Source organism: Rhinatrema bivittatum, chromosome 15 (assembly GCF_901001135.1).
Source record: "Rhinatrema bivittatum chromosome 15, aRhiBiv1.1, whole genome shotgun sequence".
Lineage (NCBI taxonomy): Eukaryota > Metazoa > Chordata > Amphibia > Gymnophiona > Rhinatrematidae > Rhinatrema > Rhinatrema bivittatum.
In genome coordinates, this window is record NC_042629.1 from 35,603,879 (window position 1) to 35,618,964 (window position 15,086).

Sequence of the window (15,086 nt, forward strand, 5' to 3'; positions counted from 1 at the left end):
TTTCCAAACAAAAGACACAAATTTTGAGGGCAGTAATAATGCTGGTGTAGGGCTTGTGACTGTAGATTGAACATTCCTCCCCCATTAACATTTGTCTCATTCAATGTAGCTATTCCTTTAATAGAACAAAATGTTTCTGCGAAGATGCCTGACCAACCGAAAATCTCAATCACAGCACATATCTCAGACACTTCCACCGATCATAAAGTTAATAATACCCATGGCACTAACCAGACTTCTACCTTACCTGGAGTCCCTACTAATGACCTAACAGGATCCACAGGAGACATTGCCACAGAAGGTAAATTACGGAAGAATTTTCCAACGCACTTTGCATTGTTTTCTGTGTTCATTTTTTGGACACTGCTCATTTTCTTACTCATTCTCCTGCACAATGACCAGTCTGATTCACTTTTTCTTCTTCTACGTTATATCCTTGCTAATCTGGGACTTCCTCCTGGGGAATCATGGTGCGAGCATGATGTTCTGCATGGCATGGCGGGCAGTTGAATCAAGGCATCCAGATGCTATTGATCATTGGGAAGGATGTTCAAATCTCTTTAAAGAGGCTCATCGCCCGATTCAAAATATCTGAGGATTCATCAAATCGGTTTTCAAACAAAAGACACAAATTTTGAGAGCAGTAATAATGCTGGTGTAGGGCTTGTGACTGTAGATTGAACCCATTACCTCATTTCTCCCCCATTAACATTTGTGTCTCATTCAATGTAGCTATTCCTTTAATAGAGCAAAATGTTTCTGTGAAGATGCCTGACCAACCGAAAATCTCAATCACAGCACATATCTCAGACACTTCCACCGATCATAAAGTTAATAATAACCATGGTACTAACCAGACTTCTACCTTCCCTGCAGTCCCTACTAATGACCTAACAGAATCCTCGGAGAATATTGCCACAGAAGGTAAAGAATTTTCCATCGCACTTTGCATTGCTTTCTGTGTTCATTTTTTGGATGCTGCTCATTTTCTTACTCATTCTCCTGCACAATGACCAGTCTGATACACTTTTTCTTCTACATTATATCTTGCTAATCTGGGACTTCCTCCTGGGGAATCTTGGTCCTGTCATGATGTGCTATGTGACGTGGCTGGTGGTTGAAATTGGGGATAAAAATCAATTGGGGTTTTTTTTAAGAAATATGATTTTTTTAATTTAATCAGATTTTATTAAAAGTTAAATTAGATTTTTTTCTTTCTAATTTGAATCATCCAGAAAATACTAATTTTCTCATTTAAAAAATACCGAATTGCCGTTAATTTTCCTCACAATTATGCTAAATGTAAACTTAGTCTCATAAAAGTGAATTAATGCCTCTGTCAGACTCTCACACATTGAGTTATGTACGTATCAAACATGGGCATGCATTTCAGGTTTTCACTTCATGAAAATGTCTGTAGTCTGTCCAGCATTTGCCCAATGGCTACCAGTTCCTGCTTCTGGAATATTCTGGGTTTTCAGTATCTGTTTCTCAGTAGAATAAAGTCAGATATACAGAATTGTTGTTGCTCTGTGCTTACGAGGTGATGGTGCTGGGTCAAACAAAGCAGAGGAGTTAAGAAAGAGAGCCAATGCAGGAAAAGACAGAGGCAGAGCAGAAAGAAACAGTGGCATGGACTAGAAAATGAAAAAGGAAGACCTGATTCAATACACGCAGCTTTCTGTGTTCCCCCATGCTTTGCATTGGAAATCTGTCATAGCTTCTAGGCATTTGAGACCCTTTTCTGGAATATTTAGAAGAAATTCCTTCCCTGAGTTAAAAAGGAATATATGCCAAGTGTCTGTGTGGTGCAGGAAGGAGACGCAGGACCTAGCCGCAAGAATGATGACACATCTTAAAAATTGTTTATTGGGAGAACACGAGATGGTTGAAGATATGGCTCTGTCTGAAGAGCAATGTAGATGAACCGATTAGTAAATTAGAAAAATGGATGGCAGAAAAGAAGACGACTCTTCTCAGCTAGGCTGCCCATCTCTACAGTCCCTACCACTCCTTCAGAGATCGTCTTTGCCTCTCCCGTGCTTTCTTGTATTCTGATAGCGTCTTTCTCCAACACATCCACCACCCTCTCTGTAAAGAAATATTTCCTTAGAGTATTTCTGAGGCTACCCTCTTTCACCCCCTTCCCAGGACCTCTCATTCCAGAGGCTCCTTTCCATTGAAAGAGGCTCGGCTCCTGTGCATTGATTTCTTTGCAATGAATCCTTTCTTTAAGGCTCTTTCTATGCCTTTTAGTATAAGTGATTTAACAGGTAAATTCCCAGCACAGTTTGGTGATCAGTTTTGCACCATTGTTCAAGAAATACGTGAAGTAATATCTATGGGAAACTTGATTTAATTCAGTCATTTAAATTGTGGATTTCTCTTGTTGATTTAAATCATGATTTTCAGCAATTAATTTAAGCACCTTGATTTAAATCAATTTACATCAATTTTAATCACCTTGATTTAAATCAGTCCATCCTGGTTGAAAGTAGACTGCAAGAAATTGAGGCACTCGGATACTACTGATCATGGGTAAGGATGTTCGAATTTCTTTAAAAGGGGATCATTGCCTGCTTCAAAAAAATCTGTGGGTTCAGAAAATCGGATTAAAGAGCTTCTTTTCAAACAAAAGACACATTTGGAAGGCTTATTAACTCATTTAACCCTTTTAATATTTTTGTCTCATTCAATGTAGCTATTCCTTTAATAGAGCAAAATATTTCTGTGAAGATGCCTGACCAAACGAAAATCTCAATCACAGCACATATCTCAGACACTTCCACTGATCACAAAGTTAATAATAACCATGGTACTAACCAGACTTCTACCTTACCTGGAGTCCCTACTAATGACCTAACAGGATCCTCGGGGAATATTGCCACAGAAGGTAAAGAATTTTCCATCGCACTTTGCATTGCTTTCTGTGTTCATTTTATGGACGCTGCTCATTTTCTTACTCATTCTCCTGCACAATGACCAGTCTGATTGACTTTTTCTTCTTCTACGTTATATCCTTGCTAATCTGGGACTTCCTCCCGGGGAATCATGGTGTGAGCATAATGTTCTGCATGGCATGGCGGGCAGTTGAATCAAAGCATCCAGATTCTATTGATCAAGGGGAAGGATGTTCAAATCTCTTTAAAGAGGCTCATCGCCCGATTCAAAATATCTGAGGATTCATCAAATCGGTTTTCAAACAAAAGACACAAATTTTGAGGGCAGTAATAATGCTGGTGTAGGGCTTGTAACTGTAGATTGAACCTATTACCTTATTTCTCCCCCATTAACATTTGTGTCTCATTCAATGTAGCTATTCCTTTAATAGAGCAAAATGCTTCTGTGAAGATGCCTGACCAACCGAAAATCTCAATCACAGCACATATCTCAGACACTTCCACCGATCACAAAGTTAATAATAACCATGGTACTAACCAGACTTCTACCTTACCTGGAGTCCCTACTAATGACCTAACAGGATCCACAGGAGACATTGCCACAGAAGGTAAAGAATTTTCCATCGCACTTTGCATTGCTTTCTGTGTTCATTTTTTGGACTCATTCTCCTGCACAAAGACCAGTCTGATACACTTTTTCTTCTACATTATATCCTTCTTAATCTGGGACTTCATCTTGGGGAATCTTGGTCCTATCATGTGTGCTATGTGGCATGGCTGGTGGTTGAAATCAGGGATAACAATCAATTTGGTTTTTTTACTCAAAGAAATATGATTTTTTAAATTTAATCAGATTTTATTAAATTGGATTTTTTTTCTTTTTAATTTGAATCATCCAGAGAATACTAATTTTCTCATTTAAAAAATAACCAAATTGCTGTTAATTTTCCTCACAATTATGCTAAATGTAAACTTACAGTCTCATAAAAGTGAATTAATGCCTCTGTCAGACTCTCACACATTGAGTTATGTACGTATCAAACATGGGCATGCATTTCAGGTTTTCACTTCATGAAAATGTCTGTAGTCTGTCCAGCATTTGCCCAACGGCTACCAGTTCCTGCTTCTGGAACATTCTGGGTTTTCAGTTTCTGTTTCTCAGTAGAATAAAGTCAGATATACAGAATTGTTGTTGCTCTGTGCTTACGAGGTGATGGTGCTGGGTCAAACAAAGCAGAGGAGTTAAGAAAGAGAGCCAATGCAGGAAAAGACAGAGGCAGAGCAGAAAGAAACAGTGGCATGGACTAGAAAATGAAAAAGGAAGACCTGATTCAATACACGCAGCTTTCTGTGTTCCCCCATGCTTTGCATTGGAAATCTGTCATAGCTTCTAGGCATTTGAGACCCTTTTCTGGAATATTTAGAAGAAATTCCTTCCCTGAGTTAAAAAGGAATATATGCCAAGTGTCTGTGTGGTGCAGGAAGGAGACGCAGGACCTAGCCGCAAGAATGATGACACATCTTAAAAATTGTTTATTGGGAGAACACGAGATGGTTGAAGATATGGCTCTGTCTGAAGAGCAATGTAGATGAACCGATTAGTAAATTAGAAAAATGGATGGCAGAAAAGAAGACGACTCTTCTCAGCTAGGCTGCCCATCTCTACAGTCCCTACCACTCCTTCAGAGATCGTCTTTGCCTCTCCCGTGCTTTCTTGTATTCTGATAGCGTCTTTCTCCAACACATCCACCACCCTCTCTGTAAAGAAATATTTCCTTAGAGTATTTCTGAGGCTACCCTCTTTCACCCCCTTCCCAGGACCTCTCATTCCAGAGGCTCCTTTCCATTGAAAGAGGCTCGGCTCCTGTGCATTGATTTCTTTGCAATGAATCCTTTCTTTAAGGCTCTTTCTATGCCTTTTAGTATAAGTGATTTAACAGGTAAATTCCCAGCACAGTTTGGTGATCAGTTTTGCACCATTGTTCAAGAAATACGTGAAGTAATATCTATGGGAAACTTGATTTAATTCAGTCATTTAAATTGTGGATTTCTCTTGTTGATTTAAATCATGATTTTCAGCAATTAATTTAAGCACCTTGATTTAAATCAATTTACATCAATTTTAATCACCTTGATTTAAATCAGTCCATCCTGGTTGAAAGTAGACTGCAAGAAATTGAGGCACTCGGATACTACTGATCATGGGTAAGGATGTTCGAATTTCTTTAAAAGGGGATCATTGCCTGCTTCAAAAAAATCTGTGGGTTCAGAAAATCGGATTAAAGAGCTTCTTTTCAAACAAAAGACACATTTGGAAGGCTTATTAACTCATTTAACCCTTTTAATATTTTTGTCTCATTCAATGTAGCTATTCCTTTAATAGAGCAAAATATTTCTGTGAAGATGCCTGACCAAACGAAAATCTCAATCACAGCACATATCTCAGACACTTCCACTGATCACAAAGTTAATAATAACCATGGTACTAACCAGACTTCTACCTTACCTGGAGTCCCTACTAATGACCTAACAGGATCCTCGGGGAATATTGCCACAGAAGGTAAAGAATTTTCCATCGCACTTTGCATTGCTTTCTGTGTTCATTTTATGGACGCTGCTCATTTTCTTACTCATTCTCCTGCACAATGACCAGTCTGATTGACTTTTTCTTCTTCTACATTATATCCTTGCTAATCTGGGACTTCCTCCCGGGGAATCATGGTGTGAGCATAATGTTCTGCATGGCATGGCGGGCAGTTGAATCAAAGCATCCAGATTCTATTGATCAAGGGGAAGGATGTTCAAATCTCTTTAAAGAGGCTCATCGCCCGATTCAAAATATCTGAGGATTCATCAAATCGGTTTTCAAACAAAAGACACAAATTTTGAGGGCAATAATAATGCTGGTGTAGGGCTTGTAACTGTAGATTGAACCTATTACCTTATTTCTCCCCCATTAACATTTGTGTCTCATTCAATGTAGCTATTCCTTTAATAGAGCAAAATGCTTCTGTGAAGATGCCTGACCAACCGAAAATCTCAATCACAGCACATATCTCAGACACTTCCACCGATCACAAAGTTAATAATAACCATGGTACTAACCAGACTTCTACCTTACCTGGAGTCCCTACTAATGACCTAACAGGATCCACAGGAGACATTGCCACAGAAGGTAAAGAATTTTCCATCGCACTTTGCATTGCTTTCTGTGTTCATTTTTTGGACTCATTCTCCTGCACAAAGACCAGTCTGATACACTTTTTCTTCTACATTATATCCTTGCTAATCTGGGACTTCATCTTGGGGAATCTTGGTCCTATCATGTGTGCTATGTGGCATGGCTGGTGGTTGAAATCAGGGATAACAATCAATTTGGTTTTTTTACTCAAAGAAATATGATTTTTTAAATTTAATCAGATTTTATTAAATTGGATTTTTTTTCTTTTTAATTTGAATCATCCAGAGAATACTAATTTTCTCATTTAAAAAATAACCAAATTGCTGTTAATTTTCCTCACAATTATGCTAAATGTAAACTTACAGTCTCATAAAAGTGAATTAATGCCTCTGTCAGACTCTCACACATTGAGTTATGTACGTATCAAACATGGGCATGCATTTCAGGTTTTCACTTCATGAAAATGTCTGTAGTCTGTCCAGCATTTGCCCAACGGCTACCAGTTCCTGCTTCTGGAACATTCTGGGTTTTCAGTTTCTGTTTCTCAGTAGAATAAAGTCAGATATGCAGGATTGTTTTTGTTCTGTGCTTACGAGGTGATGGAGCTGAGACAAACAAAGCAGAGGAGTTAAGTAAGAGAGCCAATGTAGGAAGAGGCAGAGGCAGAACAGAAAGAAACAGTGGCATGGACTAGAAAATGAAAAAGGAAGACCTGATTCAATACACGCAGCTTCCTGTGTTCCCCCATGCTTTGCATTGGAAATCTGTCATAGCTTCTAGGCATTGGAGACCCTGTTCTGGAATATTTAGAAGAAATTCCTTCCCTGAGTTAAAAAGGAATATATGCCAAGTGTCTGTGTGGTGCAGGAAGGAGACACAGGACCTAGCAGCAAGAATGATGACACATCTTAAAAATTGTTTATTGGGAGAACACGAGATGGAAGAAGATATGGCTCTGTCTGAAGAGCAATGTAGTGTTAAGCACCAGGCCATTCTTTATGACGCTTATGTCCAGCGATACAAGAACACTTAGAATTTTGTAGAAAGCATAATTTTTCATTGAACAATATTAGTATTCTTGGGAGATGCTGATGCCATGCCTCTGACAAACAGACCACCAGCATCTCATCGTATACAGGAAGTGATCCTTCTTTTATAGATAACATACAATATTGTACTGGGTTAGAAGATTCTAGAGTGCGTGACTACCTCGAGGATAATTTACATAGGTTATCATGTCAACAGCATGATAAGATCATCCCTAGCTACCCCTGAGTATTTCTCCAAGGTAGGGCCCATTTACCATCACTCTTTGGATAGTCTTTTGTTCTGTTAGAATCTTGCTGGTCACTGCAATTAACACATCTGAAGTTGTATTTACAGATACTCCTGAGAATAGAGCCTCTTATTGTGACAGTATAGCCTGACGTTCCCTCCGTTGGCTTCTGCTTTGTGTGACCCTATGATTAGGCATCGCCATATGGAGCCACCGTTGACTGCCTGACCAGATGTCCTGGGAATTCTGCAAGTCATTCTCAATAAGTCACTTAGAGTTCATACAGCCAAGGCAGGCTAAGAAAACAGAGGATTCTGGGTCAGTTTCCTTTCTCCATGTTGGTTTTCTGTTCAGGCACACTCATCATTTCCCTCTTGTGCCACTCACAAATGGCAAGAGTGGCACAAGAGGAGAGGACAGAACCGTATGAACTGTATGAAGTGAATATGGCAAATGGGCTGAAATGTGTAGGCTAACAACTAACTTTTTGTGTGCATTGTGATCCCGCTAGATCCCCACTAAAGTAAATGAGACTCATAGATAGACACGCATTATCTAATTAACAAATGATAGCAGTATGACTAAGTTTCACTAGATATCCATTAGCTCTATAGATGGGCTGCAAGGATGGCTTCATTATAAAGAAGAGAAAACCTATAATAGCAAAACCACATATGTTATCTTTCAGAGTCAAGTAATAATGTTGTAACAAGTATAAAGATAGGAAAAACAAAGAGAGACTAGTATGAAAGTATTATTTTTCTCATATTTATTTATTTATTGGATTTTATATACCGCCGCTCATCAAAGATATCGCGTCGGTGTACAGATAACAAAACAAAATACGCTGTAACGTTGTACATAGAACAAGTTGATAATAGTTGAGAACTAGTACATAAGCAACTAGCAGGAGTAACACAAAGTAACTTAAAATGCAAAACTAATAAATATGATACTATTTATTCTGGGTGAGTCTCTGCAGGGAGTACTGCTATTGTAAACAACAACCCAGGATAATATTCACTAAAATGGCAAACAGGGATATAAGCAATGCACATAACCAGAAGAGTGAAGGAAGCCAGGAAAACCAAGAGTCAGCAGAAGGACTCACATTGTGTTGTGTATACATAATGTGGGACAAGTTATAACAGTGTTGCAAAGCATGAGACATGTTCTGGTCATAGGCAGAAGTGGGCCTATAGGGAAACAGAAGTGTCACACTACCAGAGAACATCTGTGAGAGGTTGTAAACAAATTCTAGGTAAATAAACTGATAGGTAGTGTTACAGGAAGAAATGCCCAAAAAGGTATACAGGGAACTCATAGTAGAAGGGGATAACCAAATTCAGTATATTGGGTAAGGTTAGGAGCAGGGGGAATAGAATATGAAAGACCAGTAACATGAGTACCATAAATACAGGCTGCAAGAGAAGAAATAAAGAAAAATACAGAATTTAACTCAAGGGAATATGTGGTTTATACCAAGACATATCACACTGTAAAGTGGCCAGCAGTGGGACAGGGTGATTGGTTAGTGTGATCAGACTAGCTTTCATAGATGAAGTAAAAGAGAACATATCAAATAATCATCTCACTGACTCAGCAATTAAATGCATATACGCATTATAAGGTGTAGGACAAGATAATGCTACAAACGCTTGGACTGTAGGGACTAATAAAAACTGCATTAATTCAGACTGTGTCATTAACTTAAGATCTAAACAGTGGCATTTTCAAATGGGTACATAAGTAAATATTGACTAGGTATAACATAATATTTTTGTTATGACAATCAGTTATCACATGTCATATAAAGGTCCGTATAATGAAGGGTGCAAAGGATGGGATGTTTCTGAAATCAATGACACATGACTTATGCAGTTCTCTCAGCATGGTGGATTTCTTACATCGGAGCATAGCCTCTTAACTCATTATTAGGTGCATATGTTACAGATTAAAGCCTAATATAACAGCAAAACAAATTCAAATTAATCAATGAGACAAATTCCATCATGACCTTAACTCCCTGCATCTAATAATCCCTACATCTGCATAATATTCCCTCTTTATTATTAGGTAACATGCAATAGTCAGGACCACAAACAACTTAAATGCTCGGACATCACACAGAAACATGCCTTTCACTGAAGTGACACATAAATTCATTCTTTGCATTCTTCAGGTGTCATGACATACAAATAACACATAAAGACAAATAACAATTAACACATTTGAGCTAAAAAATTAGACCAAAAAGTGTTTGGATCGATCCAACATAAAACAAGAGTCAAAATTAAAATAGATATTTTTAAAAATGAAAAAATCAAACTGTGAAAAAATGTAATCTTTAAGCGTTACAGCTTCCATGGCAGAGAAGGCTTTGTTTTTTCAACCTGGAAAGATATAAAATCTGGCATATAATAAAATTAAGGTAATGGTTAAAGTGAAATTACAGCTGCATTGAAACTAATCATTCTGATATGCCTTAATTCAGCAGATAGTCAAGCTACTTTCTTGTCTCTCTTGTTTTGCCACTATGAGGCACTACCACAAGTTGTGGTGTGTGAGCTGCTTTCCCTCTACAGATCTATTTCCTAAGGTGATAATGTTATTTCCTAAGGTGATAATGTTTAGTGCCTTGTAATCCAAAACTTGAAAACCTGCCACTTCGGTTAATGGGTCATGCAATGCACAGCCAATACTTTTACTATCAACTCCTAACTTAATTCCTAAAAATGAAACCTGTAACTTATTTTATTTCCTTCCTATGCAAACAGATAAAAGATAGAAGGGCTTTCTAGAAAAGCTTGTGAGATTGATAGCTTTGTTTGTTATACTAGAAAGCTGTTAATTCCCTACTTTGCACAGCCAGAGACTCACAGTAGTATGCATTAGCCAAATCTAAAACTGTATATGAGGAATTTCTTTCAGGATTTGCACTACATTTATAATTACTGCACCCATTAATTGATTCTGGGAATACCAAGCATCACCCCCACTTGTTCCATATTCCACATCATCTGAAACCACTGTAACCCCGGTTATCCCAGAAACTTTCTCAGCAGCTCTTCTATCTAGAAAAACGTTACATTTCTTTCCCTCTTTTCACTTATTTAATTCCTCCATCTGCATAGAACATAAGTTAGTTTGGAGTTTAGTTAAATCTTCAGTTCCTTTACTCTTTTCTCTTAACATACAAATCACTATAATGACAAATACTGAGAAACATTTCTAGCCACAGCTTATTTTCCAGCCCTGGTCACAAATTGAGAACAAAGTGTCTGTAAATTTGCTTTGAGAGAAATTGGTGTACATGGTATGTGTTGTGCACAGGCCAGTAAGCCTGCTTCCCTTTGTGCTCTAGTCTCTTTTAGTAACCTCTTGTGCTGCAAAATCTGCTAACGCATTACCTCTTATGAATCCAAGTATCAGTAGAATGGTGGCTTTCACCCAACATATAGCAGTTAATCTTTTTTTTTTCTCCTCTATCCCTTAAGTGTGATGAAATAAGTTCCCCATTAGAATCCCTACAGGACGTTGCCATGCCTACTAATGTATGTATCTGCTTACATCCATGGGTGTGCCTAGCACACTCCTTGAGTGGTGGTTTCTTAAAAAGCATCGGTGAAAGTTTATCCGTTGTAAATCTACTATCTTTATCTACCTCTTCATCTGAAGAGTGCAAAACTCCCCTCTCCTTTTCTACTGAGAGAATCTTTCCCCCTTCTGCTTGTTTGCTCTGAGCTGTCAACTCATCCCCAAACTTTTGTCTTAATTCATCTACTGTCAGACCTGATTGTGCATTGCCTGAAGGGTGCATTAACCCTTTGAGACTACAAGTCACTCCCTGCCATCCGTCCTGCACTTCTAATTGAAGTGGAGGGGAAGATGCAGAAACTGCCATTGACGGAGATACAGCAGGAACCTCTGCTGGCAATGGAGTAACCTGAGTTCTGACTAGCTTAGGTAGTATGGGAGTTCCCTCTCCTGAAACAGCAGTAACGGATATTGGAGTTAAAGGCGGAGAATCTAACTGTAATGGTTTATAACCTGGAGCAACATCATTTGGATTAACCGGACCTAATTCAGCCGGGGCAGTATAGAGTAAAAAGTGACCTAACTGACCACAGGCATGCAGCAAAGCTGGATATAAGCCTGGCATACTTAGGTCACCTGATACAGAGGAGTTCAGAACAGCCGTAGCAGGAACATAGGGTTGGGAGCATCTTGCTCCATTCAGTGTCATCAAGAACAGAATCCTTTGGCCTATACCATAAATCAAAAACTTATAAATGTTTATCTAACGACTGCCCTTTCTTCATGTCCTTTATATATTTAAGCAAATTCAGCAACACAGGCTATAAAGAGCCTTTGCGTGGCCAAACAAATGCAGACTTTCCCTTACTATTTTCCTGACTGTTTATACCACTTCTCATGAAAATGTCTAATCTGTTTAACATTAAGAGGGTTGGTTTCCACGAGTTTTCATATTATCTACTCAGTGGTTCTCAACTGGTGTGTTGCGACACAACCATTGTGTCGCCAAGAACACAGGTGTGTCGCCACACTTCCCGGTCCCCCGCTGACCCAGCTGCTCCCCGGTCCTCCTCTGCCTGGGCTTAAAATGCCGTCAGCGCGGGCAGAACATGGCAGAACAGCTGGAGTCAGCAGCATCGGCATGGTCTCTTCTTTCCGCGCCCCGGAAGAGGAAGTGGTGAGCAGCGGGTGCGTGCATGGGAAGAAGAGACCATGCTAGTGTGGTCAGCGTCAACCCGAAGAACAGAAGAGAGGCACGGCCTGAGGAATTAGCAGCGCGGCTCGCAGAAAAATGAAGAAGAACGTCAAACCCCACGGCCGATGGGACTCCTTTCTCTGCGAGAGCTGAAAATGAAGGAGGTTAGGTTTGGGAGGAGGCTGCTGCTGCTGCTAGGGAGGGAGAGAGAGTGAATGAGCGAGCAAGCAAGCATGTGTGTTTGAGATCCTGTGTGTGTGTGAGTGAGATAGCGTATATGTGAAAGAGAGTATGTCTGTGATTGAGAGCCTGCCTGTGAGAGAGAGAGAGAGCATGAATGTAAGTTTACGATTGGGAACCTGTTTGTGTGAAAGAGTATGTGTGAATGATTGATATCCTTTGTGTATGAGAGAGATCATGTGTATGTATGATTAAGAGCCTGTGTGTATAAGTAAGAGAGAGCATGTGTGTCTGTGTGTGATTGAGAGCTGGTTTAGGTGAGGGAGCATGTGAGTATGTGATTGAGAGCCTGAGTGTAAATGAGAGAAAGAGAGGACATGTTTGTAAGCATGTGAATGAGAGTCTGTGTGTGAGAGAAAAAGACAGCATGTAAGTGTGTGATTGAAAGCCTGTGTGTGTAAGCGTGAAAAGATAGACAGCAAGTGTGTAAATGTGTAATTAAGAGCCTATATTTATAAATGATCTGGAAAGAAATATGACGAGTGAGATAATCAAATTTGCAGATGATACAAAATTGTTCAGAGTAGTTAAATCACAAGCAGATTGTGATAAATTGCAGGAAGACCTTGTAAGACTGGAAAATTGGGCATCGAAATGCCAGATGAAATTTAATGTGGATAAGTGCAAGGTGATGCATATAGGGAAAAATAACCCATGCTATAGTTACACAGTTAGGTTCCATATTAGGTGCTACAACCCAAGAAAGAGATCTAGGCGTCATAGTGGATAACACATTGAAATCGTCGGTTCAGTGTGCTGCGGCAGTCAAAAAAGCAAACAGAATGTTGGGAATTATTAGAAAGGGAATGGTGAATAAAACGGAAAATGTCATAATGCCTCTATATCGCTCCATGGTGAGACCGCTCCTTGAATACTGTGTACAATTCTGGTCGCCGCATCTCAAAAAAGATATAATTGCGATGGAGAAGGTAGAGAGAAGGGCTACCAAAATGATAAGGGGAATGGAACAGCTCCCCTATGAGGAAAGACTAAAGAGGTTAGGACTTTTCAGCTTGGAGAAAAGACGGCTGAGGGGGGATATGATAGAGGTGTTTAAAATCATGAGAGGTCTAGAACGGGTAGATGTGAATCGGTTATTTACTCTTTCGGATAATAGAAAGACTAGGGGGCACTCCATGAAGTTAGCGTGTGGCACATTTAAAACTAATCAGAGAAAGTTCTTTTTTACTCAACGCACAATTAAACTCTGGAATTTGTTGCCAGAGGATGTGGTTAGTGCAGTTAATATAGCTGTGTTTAAAAAAGGATTGGATAAGTTCTTGGAGGAGAAGTCCATTACCTGCTATTAATTAAGTTGACTTAGAAAATAGCCACTGCTATTACTAGCAACAGTAACATGGAATAGACTTAGTATTTGGGTACTTGCCAGGGTCTTATGGCCTGGATTGGTCACTGTTGGAAACAGGATGCAGGGCTTGATGGACCCTTGGTCTGACCCAGTATGGCATGTTCTTATGTTCTTAGAGAAAAAGCATGTGTATATGTGAGTGACTGAGCATGTGTGTATAGGTGTGTAATTGAGAGCCAGTGTGAGAGAAAGCACTGGTATGTGACTTGAGAGAGAGGAGAAAGTTCCAAGCAAACCATCCCTCTTCCTGCTAATTCAAAACAATCTCAGGACACCTGGATATCAAATGTTCCCAGGTATGCAGAGCAAAAAAAATGTTGTATCCTTATTTTTCATTACTGGGTCTTTGTGTCTGCTATTTTGAAATATTTTATTGGCATCTAGAAATTTTTTATGAGTTTTTAATTATTGGATATTCCACTCATCAGCTGTTTCGAAATAGTCTGTTCTTTTTGTTAATATAGTTTTACTGCTACTGAATTTATATTTCTTGATTTGTTTTATAAGAATGGGTGATGTTTCTTTTTTCCTTTATTACACTGCATACAGAGACTCTGGCTTGTTGCGGTTTCCAGTTCAGTTTTTGTCTGCATGCTTCTAATTATGCGTTTTGTTCTCTTTATTCTTTGTTAGGTGAGGGTCAGCACATGTGATTCAGGTGAGGTTTTTCTGCTGGCGTGTAGTTTCTGTGTAGGGTTCTATAGCAGCCTGACTTGGTCCGTTTTCCTAATAGGAGATGTATTGGTGTCTTAAGGCCTGGTGTAATATTTTCAGAGTTGCCTTTTCTTAGATAAGGTGGTTACTGTTTTAAGTGCTGGAAATTGGTGCTGTTTTGGTGTGGGATGTTTACTATTTATGCAATTTCTGTTCAGACAGAATACGTATCATTTCCTTGTCATTTTAAACAATAAAAATAATTACCGGACCTTTACTTTTTATTTCCGCCGTGAATTGTAATGAGCAGTGTGTCACACAGTGAGCGTGGCCTGCCAGGTGTGTCACGAGGGGAAAAAGGTTGAGAGCCACTGTACTAGATGACTCCCTGTCACCACAAAAAACTGAATGTAAGAATGCAATATATCTCCTATGTCTGCCCTGAAATCTTTTTATTTTATTGTTTGCAAACCTAATACCTTATTAGTTTCTACCCAAATTCAATGTTAGCCAACCAGAGAAAGCTGACGAAACCAAACTTTCTGAAAGAATCTACTAAATTAAATTCACTTACTGTAACAATTCTCCACAACTTTAATTCCTCATTAGTCTGTGTATACCTTAAACCAGTTCTCCCCCTTGTGTCCTACTGCGCATACGAATGCCTGGAGCTTTACATACCTCCTACCTTCTCTGTACCGGCCAACACAGTTAACTCTCCAGCTCTCAGTGCC

At 39.2% G+C, this 15,086-nt stretch overlaps 1 protein-coding gene across 17 annotated transcripts in view; it reads left to right on the plus strand.

The window, feature by feature from the left end:
* Positions 1–15,086, plus strand: part of LOC115076834 (serine/threonine-protein kinase DDB_G0283821-like) — a 118,376-nt gene that overhangs the window by 84,120 nt on the left and 19,170 nt on the right. For 5 of the 17 annotated variants that reach the window (XM_029578786.1, XM_029578779.1, XM_029578773.1 and 2 more), the window contains 6 exons: positions 110–301; positions 733–924; positions 2,702–2,893; positions 3,317–3,508; positions 5,269–5,460; positions 5,884–6,075. In XM_029578786.1, the coding sequence (XP_029434646.1) occupies positions 110–301; positions 733–924; positions 2,702–2,893; positions 3,317–3,508; positions 5,269–5,460; positions 5,884–6,075 (1,152 nt within the window). Of the gene's footprint in view, positions 1–109; positions 302–732; positions 925–2,701; positions 2,894–3,316; positions 3,509–5,268; positions 5,461–5,883; positions 6,076–7,551; positions 7,593–15,086 lie in introns of those variants that run through there. The other 12 variants (XM_029578782.1, XM_029578790.1, XM_029578791.1 and 9 more) reach the window with 11 other exon arrangements.